Source organism: Symphodus melops (genome assembly GCF_947650265.1).
Source record: "Symphodus melops genome assembly, chromosome: 10".
NCBI classification, from domain to species: Eukaryota; Metazoa; Chordata; class Actinopteri; order Labriformes; family Labridae; genus Symphodus; species Symphodus melops.
In genome coordinates this window covers 22,742,571-22,766,024 of record NC_136700.1, presented here as the reverse complement: position 1 = coordinate 22,766,024, position 23,454 = coordinate 22,742,571, and the positions used below count along the sequence as shown (strand labels likewise).

The following is a 23,454-nucleotide window of genomic DNA, read 5'->3' as shown; positions in this document are numbered from 1 at the left end:
GAGGCAAAACTACCCCCCCCCCCCCCCCCCCCCCCCCTCTGAGGATGGATAAATTAGTGGGCTTCTGTAACCTACCCAGGCACAGATAAGGATCTTTTGAAAAATAAGTATTGACCTTGTATTACAATGGTAAACTTTGCTTGCTGTTTTCAGATTTAAAAGTTTAGCTGTGTTCAGACTAAAAGTTAGCGGTTTCGTTTCCAGTTAAAAGAATCCTCACTGGAGCTTTAAACTGTGTTTTTTTTCATGAAACTTATTGGTTTTATATTTGTTGACATGTACGTTAGCATTGTATGGGAGTGAGTAGGAAAAAAAGTTATTAATCCTTTTCACAGTGATTAATATATATTTGAATTACACAAACAATCTCAGTGTCTGTGAAGACTTTATTTTAACATACATTCAAAAAAGCAAAAACATAAACTGTAAAGTCACAGCTTTCAAAAAAAAAGTATAAAAACATATTGGTAAAAAAAAAACATTTCATGCAACCAAATCCACTCAAGTCTCTTTTAAAGTCCTTATATTTACAACGCTCGATGGATACTCAGTTCTGCTGTTTACATTTTAATAAACTGCTGTTGGTGCTTCAGCAACATCAAACTCAGTCACATGTTGTTTTGCAGAAACTGTACAGGTTTCAGATTAAACATGACCATATTTTTTCTGCTGTTCGACACTAAACTGGATCCCTTCTTAGTGTGTAATCGATGTGAACTGTACTTAAAGAAAATCAGAGCCATCACAGTCATTCTCATCACCAACATAGTTTAGTGCAGTGCTTTTCATACCTCTATCCATCATTTAGACAGTCCTTATTGTACAGTCAACCATCAAAGAAGATGTGTGCCAATTCATTCTGCGTTGTTTAAAACCCCGACCAGAAGATGGCGGTGTTGTAAACTAGCTTCAGCTTTCGCAAAAGCAACAAAAACAGAACTGCATCAATGAGAAAAAAACAAAAAAACAACTGTAACACACATGCAGAAGCCAAAAGGTTTTTCAAACGGACTGTTCTTCCCGACGGACACGAGGAAGAAACTGTGAAAGTAACAATGCTCGGTAAAGTTCACTTAGGTAACTTGGCCTTTTTGTTTATTTTCTGTTGTAGCTGTTTGTATTCATGAATGCAGTTGTTATTGTTTTTCTCTTTCACAAAGCTTTTTAGAGATGCTATTGGTTTGACTCCTCTCGTCCACCATACGTTTGACTTTTCCAACCTCTAGCTTGAGTTGAGTTGAGACAAATCAGTGCATTGAACTTGTCCACTGAACATTTTCCTTTTTCTGTCAGTCTCCGCTGAGGTTGAAGAATTATTTGTTCATTTCATTGTGTTCCCTTTTAAAAAAAACAGACCTTATATCTTCCCTCAGAAGGTTCAACCTCATGTAAAAATCTGTTGTCCACATGTTCCTGAGGGTCCTCTGTCTTTTGTAACACATTCATTACATACAGGGTTAGGTAAAGGATGACGCCGCCTTATATCTCAGCAGCTCTAAACAAAATTCATAAAGTTCCCAAGATAAAATCTTTGTTAAGATCAGTGCTATTATCTTATGTCAGATAATTTCAACATGTACCTGTAGAGCAGCCGCAAACTTCAATCTGAATGTCCCACAAACTGAGAGAAAGAGGACAACGCAGTGGCCTTCAGCTCTTCTTGTCTTCCGTTTCCTCACTGGTTAAGTATTCAATGTGTGTCCTTATACACCACAGCTAGAGAGAAACAAGACAGAATTAAGACACAATCAAATCTGACATAAAATATGAGAAGCACGGTTTCATTTCGTCAACCTGTGGGCTGAACCATGAAGCGAGCCTCTGTCAGACCTATGGTCAACGTTTTCCATGTCAGAAAGTTGCCTCTGTTTTAATTTTGATATTTCACCATCACCACTCTCTCTAAACTCGTAACCTGGTCTGTACCAGGAAATGTTCAGAGTTACGGTGGTTGGTGGTTTTTGTGTGGAAGAAGAGTCTAATGTCAATGAGCATGCTCAGAACCTAGGACAGGAAAAAACCAGCTTGTTATTTCTACCTGCAGCTTCAGGCTTTCTCTAGCCAGCTTACTCAGAGACAGACTGGGTATGTTGAACTCGCTTTGTGCTTCACCCCTCTGGTGTTCATAGGTTATATCTACCTCTGCTGATAGAGCCAGCAGGCGGCCTGCACACAGCAGCAGAGTCACCAGATTCTGTATCGAGGGCGGCAGGTTCATCCAGTGGGAGAGTAAATCTTTCTGAGACCCGTACAGCCAGAGAGGGAGACAGTGCAGCCCACTCACCACCCACAGACCGAGAGGAGTCCGAAACCCTGAAAACAAATTCACTCACAACAATCTGTGATTCAGCAACATCAATTTTTGAATGGAGACAGATTTGTTACCGTTGTTCATGATGGCTCGTATGAGTCGAGGGCTGCTGCTAAAGCTGTTCTTCCAGTGATCTCCTCTGGCATTGTGGTTACATACAAACACACACCACTCCACTGCAGACACCAACCAACCCCACTGAAAAACACACAAGCAGGACATCAGACAAGAAATAGAGGAGCACCAGAGGATACCTGTAGCATCAGAAAAGTCATTTCGAAAGCCCAGTTGCCTTTGGATCAAGCTTCGAACATAAACTGACAAGTTAATTTTCACACTATTTTGCTTATTTTGAAGGTTGAACTCTTTCAAATAATGATGAAAATAATAAAATCGCGGCTAACCTTGAACAGCAAGCTCCACAGCATCCCTCTACCAACATTGTCCACGACTACATCCAGCCAGGCCCCAAACCTTGACGTCTGACCCAGCCTCCTCGCCAGCCAGCCGTCCACTCCTGTACGGATTTCATCAATAAAAACTTTAAATACTCAAAAACTGTCCATGAAGGCCACCATGTTTTTTTGATATTAGATATTTCAGTCTGATTTATTAAAGATACACTCAACAAAAATATAAACGCAACACTTTTGTTTTTGCTCCCATTTGTCATGAGATGGACTCAAAGATCTAAAATTCATTCCAGATACACAATATTACCATTTCTCTCAAACATTGTTCATAAATCTGTCTAAATGTGTGATAGTGAGCACTTTTGCTTTGCTGAGATAATCCATCCCACCTCACAGGTGTGCCACATCAAGATGCTCATCAGACACCATGATTAGTGCACAGGTGTACCTTATACTGCCCACAATAAAAGGCCACTCTGAAATGTGCAGTTTTTGCTTTATTGAGGGTCTGGGGACTCAGAACCAGTCAGTATCTGGTGTGACCACCATTTGCCTCATGCAGTGCAACACATCTTCTTCGCATAGAGTTTATCAGATTGTCAATTGTGGCCTGTGGAATGTTGGTCCACTCCTCTTCAATGGCTGTGCGAAGTTGCTGGATATTAGTGGGAACTGGTACGCGCTGTCGTATACGCCGGTCAAGCACATCCCAAACATGCTGAATGGGTGACATGTCCGGTGAGTATGCTGGCCATGCAAGAACTGGGACATTTTCAGCTTCCAAGAATTGTGTACAGATCCTTGCAACATGGGGCCGTGCATTATCTTGCTGAAACATGAGGTGATGTTCATGGATGTATGGCACAACAATGGGCCTCAGGATCTCATCACGGTATCTCTGTGCATTCAAAATGCCATCAATAAAATGCACCTGTGTTCTTCGTCCATAACAGATGCCTGCCCATACCATAACCCCACCACCACCATGGGCCACTCGATCCACAACATTGACATCAGCAAAGCGCTCACCCACACGACGCCACACACGCTGTCTGCCATCTGCCCTGAACAATGTAAACCGAGATTCATCCGTGAAGAGAACACCTCTCCAACGTGCCAGACGCCATCGAATGTGAGCATTTGCCCACTCAAGTCTGTTACGGCGACGATCTGGAGTCAGGTTAAGACCCCGATGAGGACGACGAGCATGCAGTTGAGCTTCCCTGAGACGGTTTCTGACAGTTTGTGCAGAAATTCTTTGGTTATGCAAACCAATTGTTTCAGCAGCTGTCTGAGTAGCTGGTCTCAGACGATCTTGGAGGTGAACCTGCTGGATGTGGAGGTCCTGGGCTGGTGTGGTTACACGTGGTCTGCGGTTGTGAGGCCGGTTGGATGTACTGCCATATTCTCTGAAACGCCTTTGGAGACGGCTTATGGTGGAGAAATGAACATTCAATGCCCGAGCAACAGATCTGGTTGACATTCCTGCTGTCAGCATGCCAATTGCACGCTCCCTCAATGCTTGCGCCATCTGTGGCATTTTGCTGTGAGACAAAACTGCACATTTCAGAGTGGCCTTTTATTGTGGGCAGTATAAGGTACACCTGTGCACTAATCATGGTGTCTGATGAGCATCTTGATGTGGCACACCTGTGAGGTGGGATGGATTGTCTCAGCAAAGCAAAAGTGCTCACTATCACACATTTAGACAGATTTATGAACAATGTTTGAGAGAAATGGTAATATTGTGTATCTGGAATGAATTTTAGATCTTTGAGTCCATCTCATGACAAATGGGAGCAAAAACAAAAGTGTTGCGTTTATATTTTTGTTGAGTGTACATTTAGAGGCCATTTCAATTGAGAGAGGATTGATTGTATTTGGACAAAGGGGTGGTATTGCATCTCTATCATGGATTTCTGGTTTCATATTAAATGGTGACTTGTCAATCACAGATAGTTAAAACATAACCTGCCTTATTGGCTATTTTAGTCGTGATGGGACCACCTTTTTTTTTTAAATTCTGATTTCTTATTATATCATGCTGTATTATAAAAAGATTAACCAAGAGATTTGGACCATTAACTCAATACCCCCCCCCCCCGTACAGTGACAATAAAGATATCTTATCTTAAACCAAAGCCTGACATCAATGTGGCTGCATGCAAAATACAAGGAGCCAGGAAATAAAACAGCAGCTCAGCCAGTACATACTGTATGTTCTTATTCCCCCCCCTGTTATTTTCTTCTTTGGTAGGATAAAATATCTTCTGTGAAAAGGACCAAAGTGTAAGATTATTGTACTTTGAACATATCCAATATCATGTTGATTGTTAACTGCAATAGATCAGTATTAAATCTAAAGTCCACAGTTCAAACAAGGTAAACAGTAGTGAAAGGCGGAGCTTCTTTAAAGTCAAAGTGTTAAAAGCTACAACATGTTTTATACTGGAAACAGTTACAACTTCACAGGCCCACATGCATGTGAGATTAAAGCGGCTGCAGCTACAGTCAGTGGCAACAGCAATGAAAAATATCTTAGGTGTAATGGGTCCCACATGTGGGGAACTTACAGGCACCTGTCTTGACCATCAGATCTTGGATGTAATAAACATGTTATCATACCCTGTTGCCATCTGAAAGACTTTATCACTTCAGATGTTAATTATTTTGCAATCACTCAACACTCAGAGTGCGGAAATTTAAAATGAAGGCGCAATGCATCCTTTTGCTCCCTCATAGAACCGGGCCTGCAACTACTGCAACACTTGAGTGAAAAATATAGTCTGCTAAATCAATTTAAAAAAGGATTTGTAGTTACTACTTTCTAAGCATGTTATGACATGTTAACCAAACAATTTGAAACACATTCATGAAAAAAAATCGACCTGTCCCGAAGAAAACCATAGGGGTTGATATATGTTTTGTATTATCCATTATAATGGTGCTGTTCGCAGGTTCGTTATTTAACTACACAAAAATAACAACTACTAGTTGCATTAGGCAGCATGCCGTTCACAGCTCCACAACACTGGTACAATATTCTTTACCATCAAGAGCTATAGAGATGGAGTAAACAAAGACGAAGAATGCTGGTGTTTCATATGCAGCCCATGCTGTAATCAGAAAACACATCCGAACGTAACCTGAAAGACACAAACACACATCATTCAGTGTACAGACAAGTTAAGAAATTAATTCTGCGAAAGATAAATATGCCAGGCGTCCGACCACATCTTTCAGCCTCAATAATCGCTCTTGAATTATATATGAATGATATGTTCATACTAAACTAAAAATGGAGCAAAGGCATAATACAATATAGCCTACAAGCTGTACATCTGCTGTTGATATCAATGACCAGGATTTTCATAGTCACTATTTAAATCATAACACCGGTTTTACAGTTTCCATGCCATACAAATGCAAACATTGTAGCGCATAACAAAAATACATTCAAGTGTTTCTCACCAATAATATTGGGCCAGTAAAGCAGAACTTGTTGTCCCATGTCTTGTCACTTTTTACTTCAGCAGTAGCAGAGCCAGATCGCGGAAGAAAAGATGATGCAACCTGCTGCCTTGTTTACAGACCGACATGTTTACCTGTGAACCCGAAACAATGAATTTGCAGTGGTATATCCACTGAAGTGTCTCTGTTAATATAAACCCAGTGTTTCCGCAGGTAAAGCTTGTCTCTTTAGTGTTCTGCGTGCTGTGTGCGCCTTCATGTTCACTGTGTGACGTAGGAAGCCAACAAAGCTGACGCAGGCTGAGACAGCACATCACGTTAAATCCCGTTTAAAAGTCTGCCAATTTAACAACACCTTGAGCTCTTAAAATGTTTTAAAATAAAGGTACACGATTAAGGACAAAATGTATTCATGCCGAGAGGTTTGTTTTGGTGCAATTTGGTGATTTTGGTGACAATTGGCGGAGTAATTAAGCCTTTATGTGCTGACGTTAGGCTATAATTCGTGTTATGGCTATAATATGGTTATCATTACTGTGCACTAAACTTAAATAAATACATAATTATTCTCATTTTCAGTTATTTCACGAATTTACAGGCTCACTATCACGGGATAATAGAGATATCAATATCGAAATATCAAGAATTTCTCGTTATTTAGGTTAAAAAAAAAGAAGAAGAAGCTACGTTTAATATTTAGTTGTTAGACAAACAAACAAATATCCACAGTCCAAATTTAAAAAAGCTTAGTTTTATGAAATGCTTATCAAAGTCAACTCACTTGCTGCAGTTGCTTTTATTTCGCCGCTAGGTGTCGCTGTGTTTATGGGTTATGCGACTCATAGACTATAATGTAATTTTGGCAGTCACCACTAGATGGTGCTAATCGCTTTTGTTAACAACCTGTAATCACTCACACTCGGTATGAGTGCGCCTAAATATACAAACATTTTATCCATTATTTGCAACAAGCCGGGGGGAAATATTTCAAAAATGATTTGTGTTTGAAATAAAACAAACATATCCGTCACGCCGGCCGTGTTTCCAGGCGTGTTAGGATCGGATCGACCGATCATGTGACATGAATGGAGGCGTCGCTGTAAACCTTCAGCACATAAACACACCAGCAGGATCTAAAGCAGACAAAACCAGGACGATCGTCTCGGTGGGTTTATTTCCTCACATCGCAATGAAATGAGGGGAGCATGGGGGCCAAAGAGTCGAGGATAGGATTCCTGTCGTATGACGAGGCCGTCAAGAGAGGTAAGCTTCAAAAAAGCAGGGACTGGCTAAACCCACCTTAAAGCGGCGCTAGCATAGCTGTCAGTTTTTATGCTAGCGCCGTACATACGTTACAAAATAGACGTTTTAATTCGTGTCTGTTGCTATGTGCGATTGACAAGTGATGAATAAAAACAAATATATATTTTTCAGAGCAACCAGGACAATCTGATGAATTCGGCTTTGAAAAATATGGAGAAAACCTGACTGATTTTTATTTTATCTGAAGTTTTACAAAAAGCTTCGCCTGCATTTTCCGCAGTCGTCTTCACCCCCCAGAATACACAACAGGAAGGCAATCTCACTTAAAACACATTCAATATAAGATATTTAAAAACAACTGAGTGGATTATATCCACCCCGATTGAGTTATTATTCCTCAGTTAATGCATATTTGATGGATTTGTATTATATGATAGGTCTGTCTCCACTTGTGAGCAAGGTCACGTTAAATCGACAGATTATCAGACTGGGTTTGGTGTTGTTCTGGACACAGCTGCGAAAGTGTAGCTAGTGTTGGCTAACGGGGAGGGATGGGCTGGCTTTGCCAAAACATCAGTACAGTATCTTTACTGTGTCATTTTACAGTTTGGTATTACAGTTTGCCCTTTTATTTTGCAGCTGTCAACACATACTGCTACGTACGTGCTAATATCAGCTTGCTTGTCTGTTAGCTCGACAGTCAGGTAGCTAAGAAGCTACTGCTAAGTTCATAGAGGGGGGAATGCCTGCAGACTGTTTTTGCTTTAGCCTTCGTGTAGCGGATTTCGAGCCTCGCCATGTGATACAGGCTAATCGTCTGTGTTAGTTAGTGGTGGTAAAGTGGTCTGTCAGGTCGCGTCTGCTAATCTGGACACACTTTAGTTAGCATGTTAGCTCAGTGCTCTTGACGTTTTGGCAGAATAACAAACATGTTGTTGTTGTTGTTGTTGTCTCTGCAGAGGAGACATTTATTTAAAACGGGATCCCTTGTAAACATCTTCCAGGGCCTCCTAGGGTTGCTGCTCATGTATATCATGATATATTTACTGATTTATACCACATAAACATCTGCTTTGGGTCTATACAAATGAAAATGAAAATAATAAATGATCCACCTTTCACATTCTGCCTCTGTTGTGGTTATCAATCCTCTTTAAAGCACTGCTAACAGTCACATGTTGCCTCTTATCAAGGCATGTTTGGTGTCATAATATTGTCAACCATTATTAGTCCTTATGTGTGTTTTTTTAATATACTGGATGAAGCTACATTCAGGTCTGCATCCGTCCTCTGTCTCCTTCTGGTTCAAAGATCAGATTACTGGACACAGTTATTGAAACAGGAGATAAGAATTTCATCACCTGTTTTATTTTTTAAGTAAACAAAACACACTTGTTCTTATAATGTAGTAGAATAACATACTTTTGATTTTTTACATTTTGACATCAGTCAGTAAGAAGAAATCAGATCAGCATTCACTCTTTTGGTTTTTTTGTGTGTGTGTTAGTAAACACATTTCTGCAGATATATTATTATTATTATTAATATCATATTAAGAGCATTGCCGTGCCTGCCTTTTAAAAGATACATGGCAGACACTGAGCCCATGCGTCACGTCTGTTTCTAGCTCTGATGGTGGCACAAAGATGGACTTACTATGTCCCCAGTTAGATATCCATACTGAAGGCAAGACGTCAAAATGGGCAGTCTCTTTTCAGTGAATCCATAATAACAGATTAAATTTATTAATTTGTTTGAAGCTTCTTTCAATCACAGAACAAAGTTAGCTAAGTCTGTGTAGGAAGGGATGCAATGTTAAGTTTTGTCAGATTTGGGTGAGCATTTATCAGGGAACACCGGATATGTTAAACCTGATAGCCCTTCATGTTGAACTTTACTCCCTGGGTTGGCAACAGATGAACTTTGTCAGATAATGAGAGCGGAGCTGTTACACATTTATCCAGGACACTTTCACATCTGTAACTGACTGAGACTGACCCGTCCCTTGCATTACATGCAGTCCAGATTAAGATACTCCATTATCATTTAAGTCCATGCGAGGCAAACCTTCATTACTGCTGCTTGTTGTGCGGTGGTTCGGACATTCCTCATTCCCACTCTGATGATCACATGTGACCACACACTCGCAGGCGGTGGAATTATCCAGCCATCCAGCCTTATCTGACCGGTCACATGTTAGCCTTCCCTAATTCCCACAGCAGTCTCGACTGCAGCAATTATGGGGTCGGTTTTCATCTGAGCTCGTCCTGGTAGGACTGCAGCAGGATAACATTCAGGGAGCATCCTGTGTCCTGAAAGTTCAGGCTTTGATTCGTTCCTGTAGTAAATCCGGGATCATTCAGGCTTCGTTCTACAGCGCTGATTGAGCTGTCTGTGTTCACTTTGTTTACGGTTATCTTGCCACGACGCATGTGATTGCTGCCATATGTCTGGAATAATACTAGTATAGTGTGTTTTACAGCGATGTATTGATAGCTCTTTATCTGTCCTCATGCTCGTTCAGATAACTGAACTTACTGCCCAACACATCCTCCTTTAAGTCCTATCTCTAATAATCAGCTTGAAATGTCAGGTTTCTTTGGGTCACGCCGCTAAAATACGTCAATGGTTTTCAGAAAAACGCTTAATAAAACAGTCGTTTAGTTGTTGTTTAGTTGTCACCTTTACCTTTTATAGTTTCAGGAGATGAAGGCTTTAAGTCATCACACATACTGAGCCAAAGTAAGCAGCAACTGCTCGGCTGGATTTGAATGGAGTACAAAGCAGGAGGTTCAAGGAAAAGTCAGGAAGTAGAGATCCTAATTGACTGCTTGAGCTATCATATGAGGTATAAAATCACCATATCAGTGTTCTGGTGCTGACTCACTGTGAACTGTAACATTGATATCTGCACAATAAACTACAGAAAAGCACAGTCACCAAGAACAACAGAGATTCACCAGACTTGTGTCAAAAAAATCAAAACAGGAGGTGAAGAAGAAGCTGAGCAGATGAAACTCTTTATTTTCTCAGAGATTATAACATGATGATAAAACATTAACTGGAACAGCCGAGAAGGAAACGTCCCCAGCTGGTGTTTCTAGAGCCAGCATTCTTCCCATACGGGTCATCTAGAGTCCATTGTTACCTGACGTCAATAAAAAGATTGCACAGTCAAAGATGATTACATGATGTAGTGTGATCTACTTCAGGTTCCGTTTTTGTTCTGCGGGTAACATCTGAATTCTACGGGAACAAACGTGGATTGTGCCCGTTAAGGATTGGGAATAATGGACAAAAATCTGCTGCACTTCATCCTCTCCATCGTTGAGCAGTCGTGGGCAGATCAGAGAGAGAACACTTCCTGCAGTAGCAGCTGACTGTACGTACCGAGGCGTCGACTCACCTTGCTGCTATCTGTGAAGCCGAAGATTGTGCAGCTGTTATATTGCAGTGAGTGATGTTGTAATACCTGGCAGCGTCGTTCCCGTATGGATGAGAGCAGTCAAAGGTAACTTCCCTGTCACTAAAGTAAGCACACCCCTTTGACACGAGCACTGTGAGAGCGCTGGTGATGTAAGAGATGGCGAGCACCACAGTGTTTCCTCTTCCATTCGTTAAAGAGGCCGTTCATGTGCAGCTGCTTTATGTGTCTCCCTGTCCTGAGCAGCTTCCTTCACTTTTGGGACAACAAACTTAGTTCTGAATTCGACACTGTGATTGTCAACTTTTTTCTTTCTTTTTTTTTTCTTGATGTGTGAACTGAACTGTCAGCTCGTGGTTTTATAGTGTGAAATTGCTCAACACTGCATGTGAGTGAGACGACCCCCCCCCAACAGATTCTCTGGCACCTACTACTACATTCCATATTGTACTTTAAATTATAATCAAATAAAGTGTAAATGGCGTTCCTCCACAGAGAACTTGCTGCTGACCTGTTTTGACTCCACATATGACAGAGACTGCTTTTTTTTATTTAAAAATGGAGATGAGGTTAAATTTGACCTTTAACTTTAGTGAAGCTGCATCAAACATGGATGACTGTTCTGACATTGTCTTTCCCACACTGGCCCTTTTGTGCATTGGCAGAAGTGTTCATGATTTTTCTGTTTGTTGGATGGAGCAGGGTCGTCCTCACGCGCAGGTTTTTAAAGTACCTTGAAAACTTTCGTCAGTCATTTGATCCTCTGTGATTGACCACCACACAGTTTGGCTTTCAAACACCCAGGCTCGTCATCAGTGTGAGTCGGCCTGACACTCGGCCTGCGGCAGGCTGAGTCTCACGTCAGCTGGCCTTATCAGCCCAGGTGGCAAACCCCTGCTTTGCATTCTCACCTGGTACTGCTGGTCTGTGGATGTGGGTTTGTCTACTGCTGCTACAAAGGTTTACAGTGTGCTGTTTGCTGTGGAAACATGGGCAGGCTGTCATTTCGATATAGCTGCATGGAACATATGATCCTTTAGCTGCAGACAGCCGGACTGTCTAATTCTGACTTTATTGATTACATGTAGTATCTTTATGAAAGCTTGATATATAAACCTCATGCTGAAAGTTGTCATCATCATAAAACCCTTATCTGTACTGTTCAGAGTTCAGGCAGCGACTTCTTAATCTGAGAATGACTCGATCATTTTGCTGCTAGACTCTCTGCAGCCATTAAGACACAGTCTTCAGCTCTAAGTATTAGTTTAGATCTCAGTCGAGGTGTGCCGGGTTTACTCATCTGCTCTTTTTGCATTGCGGAACAGTGTGGCCACATCTTAATACCAAGTGAAGCAAACCTTTTTGAAGGGCTGCATTACGCCTCATCTCATAAAATAGCCCACTGCTCCTGCCATGAAGAGACAGCATCCCAACGACGGGCGTAGGTCGGTAAGGCCTTTCAGATAGGGGGCGCTGTGCTCCGCTGTCCAGTCCACTCATTGTCTGTGTAATGTTCCATGCAAGCACGTGTCTGCGCCGCATCACGTTGAGGTTTTTTTTTGTCTTTTTACTTGGTCACAGCGCTCTGTGACATCACTTCTGCACATCCAATAGGAGGAAACATCAGATCGCAACAAACGGTCTCCCACTTATCTGAGCTTTAGTGAACAGACCTCCTGGGACATCGGGGGGGAAATATCGAGTTTGAAATGTCCAGCAGCGAGAGCGTGTTGAAAGAACAGCAGCAGAAATGTGTGCCGTGCTTGTGAAGGCGTCGTGACAGAGCTGCAGCTCCTGGACGAGCCCAAACTCTTCCAAATGCTGTCGTGCCCCGAGGACTTCATGACACACCCTTTGCTGCTCGTCTCCTCCTCCTAAACAGATAGACGACGGATACAAACATACTGCACGTCCAAAAAGTAGCGTAGTACTCCCGGCTTTTGTTTTGGTCACTTAGCATTGGGCACCGTTCTGGTCTGCGGCGACAAACGCAGCACACACCGCGTCCTATCTGAAAAGCCCTTTTGGCTTTTGCAGCACAGCCTTAAGAGGACTTCTGAGGAACTGCAGCTTTTTGCACTTCAGCTTTCAACACTGGAGGTTGGTTGTATGTTTTAGACAAACAATAGATACATAAAGATTAGGAATTTCTCCCTAAACTTGCTTCATCCAGCAGTCTAAAAATAGTTTTAATGAAAGATTTGGCTTCATTCAAACAGCTCCTCTGTCAAGTCAAGGTTTGCATCCAACAGTTTCAGAATTTTATTCTAAGTCTGACAACATTGAAATAAGCACCCCGAACATAGATAGCCTTCATTGTTGATGAATGAGAAGGGCTTAGAAAAACCAGAAGTTGCTGTTGCGTCACTTTTTTTTTTAAAGCTGCCAGACTCCATTCACAAAACAGAACATTTTACCTTGCAGAACTTTAAAGATGTTTATCTGCTGCTGCCGCAACTGGTTGAGTTATTCAAACTATTGTGTCACTCACACACGTGTTTTTGGCCAACCCTTTAAAACACCAAAGTCAAATTCTAACAAAAGGAAAGGAGTCAGCATGGCGGTATAGCAACACCCATGTTAAATATGCTAAGGCCCTGTATGTGCAATGTTACAGTTTCTTTTCTGCTTTTCAAACAAGCATCCAACTCTTTAACAGAACGGTATGGCTCCTTCTGGTATGTTGTCAGACACTTCAAATAACAATCAGATAATCAAGTCTTTGCAGAACAGAGGGGATTAATGGGATTTGTAGAATCAATTTATAAGTGGCTCTAAAAATAAAAACGTTTTCTCTTCTCAGTCTCGTCAAACAAAAGCTCTCTGGTGAACGCTGGCATCCTGCCCTCAGGTGATAAGGGCAGAGCTTTCTAAGAACAGCACTCCCTGTATGTTTGTGCCTGTGGATATTTGTTGACAGCCGGGCTCATGTGAGCTCACTATTTGCATTCTGCTTCAGACGCTGCAGTCTTTTCATTTTCACTGTCAGCAGAAGGCCCTGTTTATGTGATAGGAAGGGAAGCATTAAGTCACAGCAGGACGCTTTGCTAGCTTCTGCCGTGATAATTTAGTAAGGTAGTTGTACAGCAGAAAACCTGCTGTGTGTGCGTGCGTGCATGTGTGTGTTTGTGCGTGTGTGTTTATGCAAACTAAGAAAGAAAAGCTAAAGATTCAGTGGTGTGTATCAGGCAGTAACAATCCCCCATGCAATGTCCGAAGTGTGTGTGTGTGTGTGTGTGTGTGTGTGTGTGGGTGTGGGGATTAAAGTGGTGCACTTGCAGAAAGCAGAGCTATTGTTTGCCCTGTATTGAATGGTAACCATTGCAGTTAATGCAGCCCAGTGTCCACGAATACACCCATTGCATCACATCATCAACAATACGCAGAGTGTTCTCCACAATGTGAACTGCTTTGTTTTCCGTCCTCGTTTGTCTGTGCAAACGTAACAGTTCTGCTCTAATCCTGTGCCTGTGTTCTGTTAAGAGAAGTATAATAGAACGCTGCTGCTCCCTAATTCCAAAACCAAACATTTTCTTTATTTACTACTTGCTTCTCTGGAGCAGGGCCTTGAAATAAAGCTTCCTCACAGGAGAGCCTGCAGAGATCCTAGTTGAGTTGTGTGTGCATACAGTTGTCATGATGATGATGAACTATTCATGCTGAAACATCTCAATTTTCTACAAGCCAGTTTGACATTTTTTAAAACAACATCATCTTTCTGACCAACAGTTAAAAACCCAAAGATGTTCATTTTCGCAGATATAAAACAGAGGAGCTGGATCCAGAGGCTGGAGGAAGGACCTGTTGGTCATTTTCTTCAAGATTTTTGGTGGAAATTGTCTTTAGGTCCAGACACAAATTAATAACCCATGTGTTCTGAAAAAGGAATGAAGAGAATCATCCCCGAGCTTGCACTATCAGTGGATGAGTTTCTGACTGTGAATTTGTCGTTGAACCAAGGACACATCGGACATGTCTGCAGGAGCTGGGGCTCAAACCTCTGACCTTTGGATTGAGAGACAACACTCTATCAACTGAGCCACAGCTGTCTATTGAATATGGTGTTAAAGTAATAAAAACTATGCTATAAGTATTAAGCATGTTTGATGTAGCTGCACCAATACTTTTACTTCCCTACTGAAGTCTCCTTTAGATATTTCAAGGTGAAATAACCCGTGTTATATGTGTTGAATGTTTAATGACTGTATGGATAGAGGAGGACAGCAGTGATGTGTAAACCAGCAGGCCGCTGGTTTCGTCCCCTTCCATCACTGATGCTTCTCTGATGGACGGCCTGCTCCAGCTGATCCGGCTGCCCGCTAACCTCCAGCATGTCAGTGTTGAGACTGAGTGAGTGCAGAGTTCAGCAGAGGTCAGATGCAACATGGAGTCAGATAAACAGCCCTTCAAGCTCCCCTCTGATCTGCTGATTATTTCTAATACCTGCACATGCTCAGTTGAGTGATCAGTAAGCTGCACAGCCTCATCGTAGATCATTCAGGTTTGAACTTTGATTTGATTGTAAAAGCCAAACAATATATATATTTTTTTTTTATTGCAAAATGGCTTTTTGTTAAATGATGCAATCTCCCAGGTTCAACCACTGCATCAGGAAGCGTGAGCTGCTGCTGAAAGCTGTATGTGCTGCCGTGATAAAAACATCATGTTATACTTATTTACATTGGCTCGTCTGTGAACAGATTCTCTTCCTCGCCATCCTCGACGTCACCTTTTGTTATTGTTGTATTGATCGAGAGCCTCCTGGCGGCAGAATCTACATATGGTACCTTTAAGTTTCCATATCAGAATTCATCTGTGAGAGGACGAAAAGCTGATTAGAATATCTGAATTTAAAAACACCTAAATTAAAGATTCAAATACAAAAAAACAGTCTTTACTGCTCTACACATGAGCACTTGGACGGAGCTTCACTGTAGCTCTGATTTAGAGATTAAAATGTGCTAAAGTGTTGCTAATATGAGATAAGGTTGTTATGGGACAAAGGCAGCTGCCGGGCTCTGCAGTGTCTTTTATTCTTCTCTTGTGAACACGGTGAGCTCGACATTACATGACACACGAGCCTGCTCCTTTCTTCTGCCTCTGGAGCTTTATGCGCTCTGCTGATCCACGTGTGTGATTGGCTGCTCGCAGGGCTGCTGAAGCCTGTGATTCAGCACTTCAATGCTGATCACATCTGCATTTGCATTAGGCGGCTTGTGTCGCCCGCTCGGTCACACAGAACGCACGTTTTCTGTTGTGTTGTCACCCCGCTGCTCTGCGACACATTTTCTGTTGAGTCGGTTTGGGAAATGCTTAAAATGAAACCAGTAAATTGATCCTCCCTCACACTGTTACACACATCCACACCTGGAAGATGTGCAGTAAAACCAGATGTTCATGTCATAGCTGCTTGATCGTGCAGCCGGGTTTATTCCCTGATTTGGTCCCGTGTTTCGGAGTGATGAGAATCCCTCGAGATGACCTGTTTTACGTTTCTGCCCTCTGGCTGTCCGCACATCTTGTTTGGTAGCTGGGTTTATATTTTCTCACAGTCATTTCTTTTACCCCGCAAAGAGACTACAAACAAGCCGGACTCTGTCCAAAGTAGAGACATTATAGCAACTGATATCCTCGTCAATTAAACAGAAATTAAAAGTCAAATAAGCTGACAATCGAAAGGTTTAAAACAGATTATATCTTGGGCCCCTCTTGCAGGTTAACGTCCATATACCTGTGCTGAATACAGTTACACACTGCTTGGAGTGGTCAACTGATTATTGGCCAGTTTACCTGCCCTGCTTCAGTCCTGAGCTGGTCTACATCCAGGCAGTAGAGCCGGGAGAGCAGAACTAGAGCTCCAGCTAGTGAGACTGTACGAGACCATGTCACCCTTCATTCATTTAAGTTAAACCAACAACAACACATTTAATCCTATCATAGTCCAAACAACAAACTATCCTTACAGCTGAAGTTCCAGCTCCTTGTTTGTTTTTATCATTACATACCTGAACTGTAAAACCACCCAGGGCTATGTGAGAGTTAATGCCAAACTATTTCCTTACTGGTTGTAATAACTTCCTCAAGTAGTGTAACTTATGGCCACTGTGCTCTCCATATAACAAAACCTTGTTCTTCCCTTTTGGGCTTTTATTTCCTGGAATATTAAACTGTGTTACATGAGGTCACAGTAAGTACATCTCCTCAGGCTACACGTGACGTAGCATGAATCCTTCTGAATGTTTCCAGATCATTTCAGGACGACTATTCTCCTGACCTGACTGTTCACATTCCCCCCTTCACACCACACAGGGAGACTATCCGTGTCGGGGGGGGGGGGGGGGGGGGGGTGTGACTTTAAAGAAATGGACGACGCAGCACGCAGTTTGCTTTATGATGCTGTAGTGAGAATATTTGCCTTCATGTAAATGAATCACAGCAAAAAAAAGCAGAGAACAAGAAAAACGACGAACAGAAAACATTATTGCAGCCGTTTCATTGCGTGATCGTAGTGGTCGTCGCATGCAGACAGTCATTGCACTGACTCCAGTCACCGTATACAAATGTCACTCCGCTCTCCCATTGGCTCGAGGGGAATCGTTCTGGATAATATCCTGCTGCGCTCTCACATCAGCGTAGTCGGACTTGCTGCTGAAAGAATACGAGGATGCTGCGTGTGTCTGTTTGTGTTCACACATACGGCTCCCTTCAGAAATATCAGGAGTCCATCTGGTGAAATGTTGTCGAGATAACCGAGATCGAAAAAAAGAGGAGAAGACTGGGTTTAAAGAGGTTTTTGATATCAACAGTGTTTAAAAAAAAAACTGCAGACAGACTTGTTGTTTTTGAACTACTTTGTGATGCTCTGTTAGATGTATTCATATTCACATTTGTTTTGGGTTTTTTTACCTCCGCCTCTGATTGGTTAGATGAATATGCGATGATACCCGAGCCATCCCGACGGACTCACCAGTGTCTCATCCATCCTCGCTTACATCAATCCTGTGTAACAGCTGCGTCCAGGAGCATTTTCTTTGAATTCCTTTGCCTCCTTTGCTTCTTGGGCTCACTTTGTGTGTGCAGCAGGCAGCCGATAAGGTCAGGGTGACTGAAACGAGAACTGAAGGAGAGTGGTTTGTGAGTGTTTGTAAAACTAGAATGAAAAAAGGCAAAGGACGTACTTGAATGCTGACTGACTGCAGTCAGAGTCAGAGACGAGGTTATTGTTACTGTGGAGAGGGAAAGGTCACCAGGCCAACCAAGATGAACTATTTGAAAGGTCTGCTGGAAGTGGCAGTGTGTCGACTGATCCGGCTTGGTTCAGGATTTTGTGAGTAGAATTGGACTGAAATGTTTGATGAGAAGCTTTCTCTGTTCTTTCCCTTGACTCCTCCTACATCCGCCGTCATTTCATAAGCACTTTGTCAGACTGTGAAACATTTCCAGCTTCTTACATTCTTAATGTTTAAAGTCACTCACTGTGTTGTTGTTTTTTGATGAATCATTAAAGGATTTGTGCTAGCTAAAGTTAGCGGTAGCTCAGGTAGCTGCCCCTGACGCCACACTGAACAGGACATTTTGATATTTTTTATACATGACATGTGGATGATTAGGCTGACTGACATCTCGGGGCAACCCTAACCCTAAGTAATGAATCTTAAATTAAAAACTGAGGGAGGTTAATTGGCGGCAGCTCAGCTCTCAGCCCCTTCTTTAATCTGCGCACAATGACACTCTTAAGAGTTCAGACTATATTACAAAGAGAGAGAGAGAATAGGGGGTCTTGTTGACTGATTAATCAACCTCTCTGTGGATGTCTTACAACTCCATTATAAGTGTTTCAGGACAATATAGAGGCAGGCGTGTTTGAGCTGTTCATCATGCACCATCTTAATGTCGTCTTTGTGTTGTAGTCCAGTTGCATCATGTCCACATTTAATATTTCTTTTCACTAAGAACGACCTCTGGCTGCTTTCCTTGGTTTCCAAATTATACTGTCTGTGTTTTTAGGAAGTTTGCCATGAGTATTTGTTCACTGCTAACTTTTCAAGAAGCAGGATGAAGATTTCTCAGCTTTTTGAAATCGATAAAAACTTTGTGTTTAGAGAATAATTTGTGTTTGCAGCACAGTTTAAAGTCATTTGATATCTGCTTTTGGAAGTATCATTTCATGGATGTCAGGAGGCTCTAATGTGTTGCCTTCCAACAACATGCTGCACATTGCTGTAAACAATCTGCTGGGCAAGCTTCATGTTTCTCTCTTAGTTTGGACTCTATCGCCCTCTACAGGCTGGTGTCAGAACAGAGGAGAACCTGATGTTTCACACATGTGACTAACACGGATATTCTTATTTAGGAGTACAAAACCACGAGCTGCCAAGAACATCTTCTCCAGCAGCGTGCAGCCTCCTCATTGACGCTCGGTGTGGTTATGAGAGAGAACATAAGGAACTAAAGCGATGATGATGATTATAATGAGCTCAACCTCACAGCAGGCACGCTGTTGACAATACAGCTTCTTGTTTGAGAGCAGACGTGAACTGTAGAAGAGACGCTAACAGACTAGACCAAAGACTGAAACGGTGTAACCAAAATGATGCAACAGCGCCTCGTGAAGCGTGAGACACCAAAATACTCAGCAGTATGTTTACCACAAACATTTCATAATATTTCACAAACCAGAACGCAGATGTGAAACAGCTCGCCAACACGAGTTCACAGCCACAGATCATTATGTGCATTTTAAAGGATTTAAGCCCGTTACCCAACTGGTCAAAAATATTAAGGACAACTTCTAGTAGCAGACATAAAGTAACCTGGTTAAAAAACAACTTTTCTGTTCTGCTTCACTGTCAGAATCAGAAACTGCAGTTTTGTTTATTTCAAGAGATGTTCCTGTTTGTGTTTTTAAATGTGTTTACTTAATCTGGGATTTAAAAAATCCTCAGTTTTAAAAACTTTTTTGAAATGCATTCATTTTTTCTCCAACTTGACAACCCCGAAATTATCAAAGACTTCTTAAATGTAAAGAAAAATAAACAAAACATTTATAAATTGCCGTCATTAGATAATGGAAATATAATCATATTTTGATTTATCTTCAGTTTCATCACCATATGAAAATATTGAACTGAACAATGATGAAACTTTCATAATGCAAGCAGTGATTATATTAAATTATGACTTGAGTGTTTGGTTATCCCTAATAATAAACCTTTTACTACCAATGTAAACGATCTCAAAGTTCATGTGAAGAGTTATACACAGGGTTGAAAGAAAAACGTGACTTTTTAGCTCTACATATTGTTAAAGTTAAACGCATCAAAACGAGCACTGCATTTGGTTTTTGTTATTTTAGTCAAAGCAACAATGCATGCTCTGTTGTCTCACAACTTTCTGTCCTCTCCTCTTGTGTGTCTTCAGTCACGGATGTGGAATTGAAGCGTCTGAAAGATGCCTTCAAGAGAACCAGTGGCATCACCTATTACATGACCCAGCAGTGCTTCTACAGGGAAGTGCTTGGAGATGGAGTTCCCCTTAAAGTTGCCGAGGTGAGTCTCCCACTGTAACCTCGCACAGCGAAGTTCAACACACGTTCAAACCACACATCTATCGTCTGCAGAGTGCATCAAAACCATCCTTTGTTGATTAATTATGGAAAACAAAAGCTCCATTTCTGCACTGCAATAAACAGTGAAGCGTCCGTGACACAAAACAACATTCTGCCTCTCTCTCCTCCTTCCTGGTCACCATGGCAGCCGTTACTGCGGTGACAGCGGTCCGGATCTGGGGCTGCTGCTTGTCTCTTCAAACAGCAACATGGCTGCTGCACTTTGTGGCAGTTCAAAGAAAGCATGAGTCAGTGTCGAAACAGACCCGCTCCTTAGAATGTGTTGTCATGACGATGGATAACGGATGCAGTGATTTTTTATTTATTTTATTTATTTTCTTTTTTTTTATATACAGAGATGCTTTCATGAGCTGAATCTTCTGCAAACTTGAGACTTTCTGATTTGACCATGATGCCATTAGTTGTTTTGTGGCCTAGTGGTTCGTTTGCACATGTACAGAGGTTCATCTGTTGTCCTCAAAGCAGATGACCCGGGTTCAAATCCTGCCTGTGGCTCCTTTTCCGCATGTCATTCCCCACTCTCACAAACTTTATTTCATTATTAGATGTGGCAGCTGAAGAGAGACAGGAAGTGTTGGAAGGAGAGAGCGGGGGGGAGACAACATGCAACTAAGAGCCCAGGTCGGATTTGAACCCACAAGTGCCGTGACTACAGCCTCTGCACATGGGGCTCATAACATAACCGCTAGTCCACCGAAGCTCCTTAAACGTTCATTTTTTTATGAAAGAATTGGCTGTTTATTTTTATTTGAATTATAACTTCTTCACTTTATGTAAAGTATAAACATTTATTTGTCTTGTTTTTTTGTTCATGTTGTTGGATACGAATGAAGATTAACTTGTAAAGTGTGGAGGAAGATGAAACTGTATTTTCTTGAAATCACTGGTAAGATGGTGAATTTAAAACTTTTGTGTGTGACCCACTGACACAGACACACTGGCTGCACAGGCATCTCTCCTGCGCTTCTTTTCGACACACTTCTGTTATCTTCTCTTTCACACTTTGCTGAATCACGGGCCGTTTATTCAGAAGATACAGACCAGCCTGATTCATTATTAGTGTTTATTGATAATGATGAAAAGGAGTTTTTCCATGTTTGTAGTTTGATGTAACGTAATCGTTCGATAAAACACCATCAGATGTCTGGTGTGTTTAATATTTTAATAACTCAGCAGATATTTCTAAACATAGATGTATAGTGTGACGTTTCAGTTATTCTTCAAGTGTCTCCTCAAAAGGAATGATCTGCTTGACCTCATCGGTGTTCTTTTCAAAATAAAAGATCATTCCTGTGTTTTTGCCTTCTGCATATCGTGTCTTACACACATCCTCTTTGCTCTGTGTCTGATAGGGGGGAAAAACAAGCTCAGATATAAAACATGAAGTCGTGGTAAACAGAGTGTTGTCATAGACATGGGATGGACGTGCAGCGCTTTTATTCTCAGCGCTCCTGAGAGAAGAGCCGGCACTTTTCTTCGTCCCAGAGGTCGACACGAGTCCGGCTGGAACCTTACAGCATCGTCAGTGATATTTATATACAGATGGACTGACGAAATCAAAACAAAGGGATTCATAAAACAACATATTTTCAAAAGAAGATATATTTATAGCAATCCCATCCTTCCCAGTGTTCATCCCTCCTCGTCTTCCTGCACAAAGCAAATCCAGTTAATAAATGAGATCTGGAGGGTGGACCGTCTTTTCTCAATCTTTCTTTTATAAGTTGTTGCTTTTACTCACTCCTCTTTATTTCAAGATACAAAACGGTAAAGGTGGAATCACATATTAGTATCTGTGAGACGTCATGACGTCCTGCAGGCAGTGTGAAGACGAGCTGATTGGAAGTTGTGTTTTAACACTGCTTTGTGCTTCCTGTCTTCCAGGTGATCTACAGCTCGTTTGGAGGCTCGTCCAAAGGCCTTCATTTCAACAATCTGATCGTGGGTCTGGTGCTCCTGACTCGAGGACGCGATGAGGAGAAAGCAAAGTGTACGTTTCTTCTGATGATTGAACAAAGAGTCAGCCATGAATAGGACACATATCACCGTTATCAGTTTCTGTGGAGCGTCTCCCCCCGGTGTCATCTCACGTCTTGATAGTCCTTCGCATCATTTTAAAGCAAACAGAAAATGAAACATGAAAGGAAGAAGATTGAAGGGGAGGCTTCAGGTGTTTCTGAATCACTACATGAATGCTCATTCTCCTGATGCAGGTCTACAGTTTTAGCATACTTTTACAAAACCCAACATAACAAGTTTCCTTTTCATTTCCCCTCCCTTGAAACCTCACAGAGCGTAACAACTACTGAGATGACGGAGCTTTACAAAACTAAACAATTCTCTCCACCCTGTTCGGAGAGAAGTATAAGTCAGCTCGACGAAAAGAGAGCCCTCTTTGTGACTCTGAAAACTCTGATTTTTATTCTCACCAACTATTCCTGGCATCCTCACTTCTCGCTCAGGCCTTTGGATTAAAACATTTGACACATTCATTATAATAATCCTTTGAAACATTAACGTTTTATCACAAGTCTACCCTTTCTCAGCTTTTCTAATGCAAAGGCATAAAAACACAATTATGGAAACTCGACTTCTTTCTCTCTGTCTCTCCCTCATTGTTATTCAGAGAGCTGCCGTTGATGTGTTGCAGGCAGAAGAATCCATCAGGATGTTATTGACGTTGTAGCTTCTTACAGAAGCCTGCCTTCCTGTGATAAAGCTCCAGTCTCTTCTGACTGTGTGTGTGTGTGTGTGTGTGTGTGTGTGTGTGTGTGTGTGTGTGTGTGTGTGTGTGTGTGTGTGTGTGTGTGTGTGTGTGTGTGTGTGTGTGTGTGTGTGTGTGTGTGTGTGTGTGTGTGTGTGTGTGTGTGTGTGTGTGTGTGTGTGTGTGTGTGTGTGTGTGTGTGTGTGTGTGTGTGTGTGTGTGTGTGTGTGTATGCTCACA

At 41.8% G+C, this 23,454-nt stretch overlaps 2 protein-coding genes across 2 annotated transcripts in view; one reads left to right on the top strand and one right to left on the bottom strand.

Annotated features, from left to right (window-relative positions):
• Positions 1 to 1,094: 1,094 nt before the first annotated feature.
• On the bottom strand, positions 1,095 to 6,657 carry LOC306830364 (uncharacterized protein). Its single transcript, XM_079353790.1, has 6 exons — positions 6,196 to 6,657; positions 5,775 to 5,870; positions 2,716 to 2,828; positions 2,386 to 2,509; positions 2,141 to 2,313; positions 1,095 to 1,716 (listed from the first exon to the last, which is right to left on the bottom strand). The coding sequence occupies exons 1-6, from the start codon at positions 6,233 to 6,235 to the stop codon at positions 1,651 to 1,653; spliced, it is 612 nt and encodes a 203-aa protein (XP_079209916.1). The 5' UTR covers positions 6,236 to 6,657; the 3' UTR covers positions 1,095 to 1,650.
• Positions 6,658 to 6,911: 254 nt separating this feature from the next.
• usp32 (ubiquitin specific peptidase 32) overlaps positions 6,912 to 23,454 on the top strand; it is a 45,573-nt gene continuing 29,030 nt past the window's right edge. Inside the window, exons 1-3 of the mRNA XM_079353736.1 lie at positions 6,912 to 7,458; positions 20,303 to 20,430; positions 22,395 to 22,500. Of these exons, the coding sequence (XP_079209862.1) occupies positions 7,401 to 7,458; positions 20,303 to 20,430; positions 22,395 to 22,500 (292 nt within the window). The 5' untranslated portion in view covers positions 6,912 to 7,400. The remainder of the gene's footprint in view (positions 7,459 to 20,302; positions 20,431 to 22,394; positions 22,501 to 23,454) is intronic.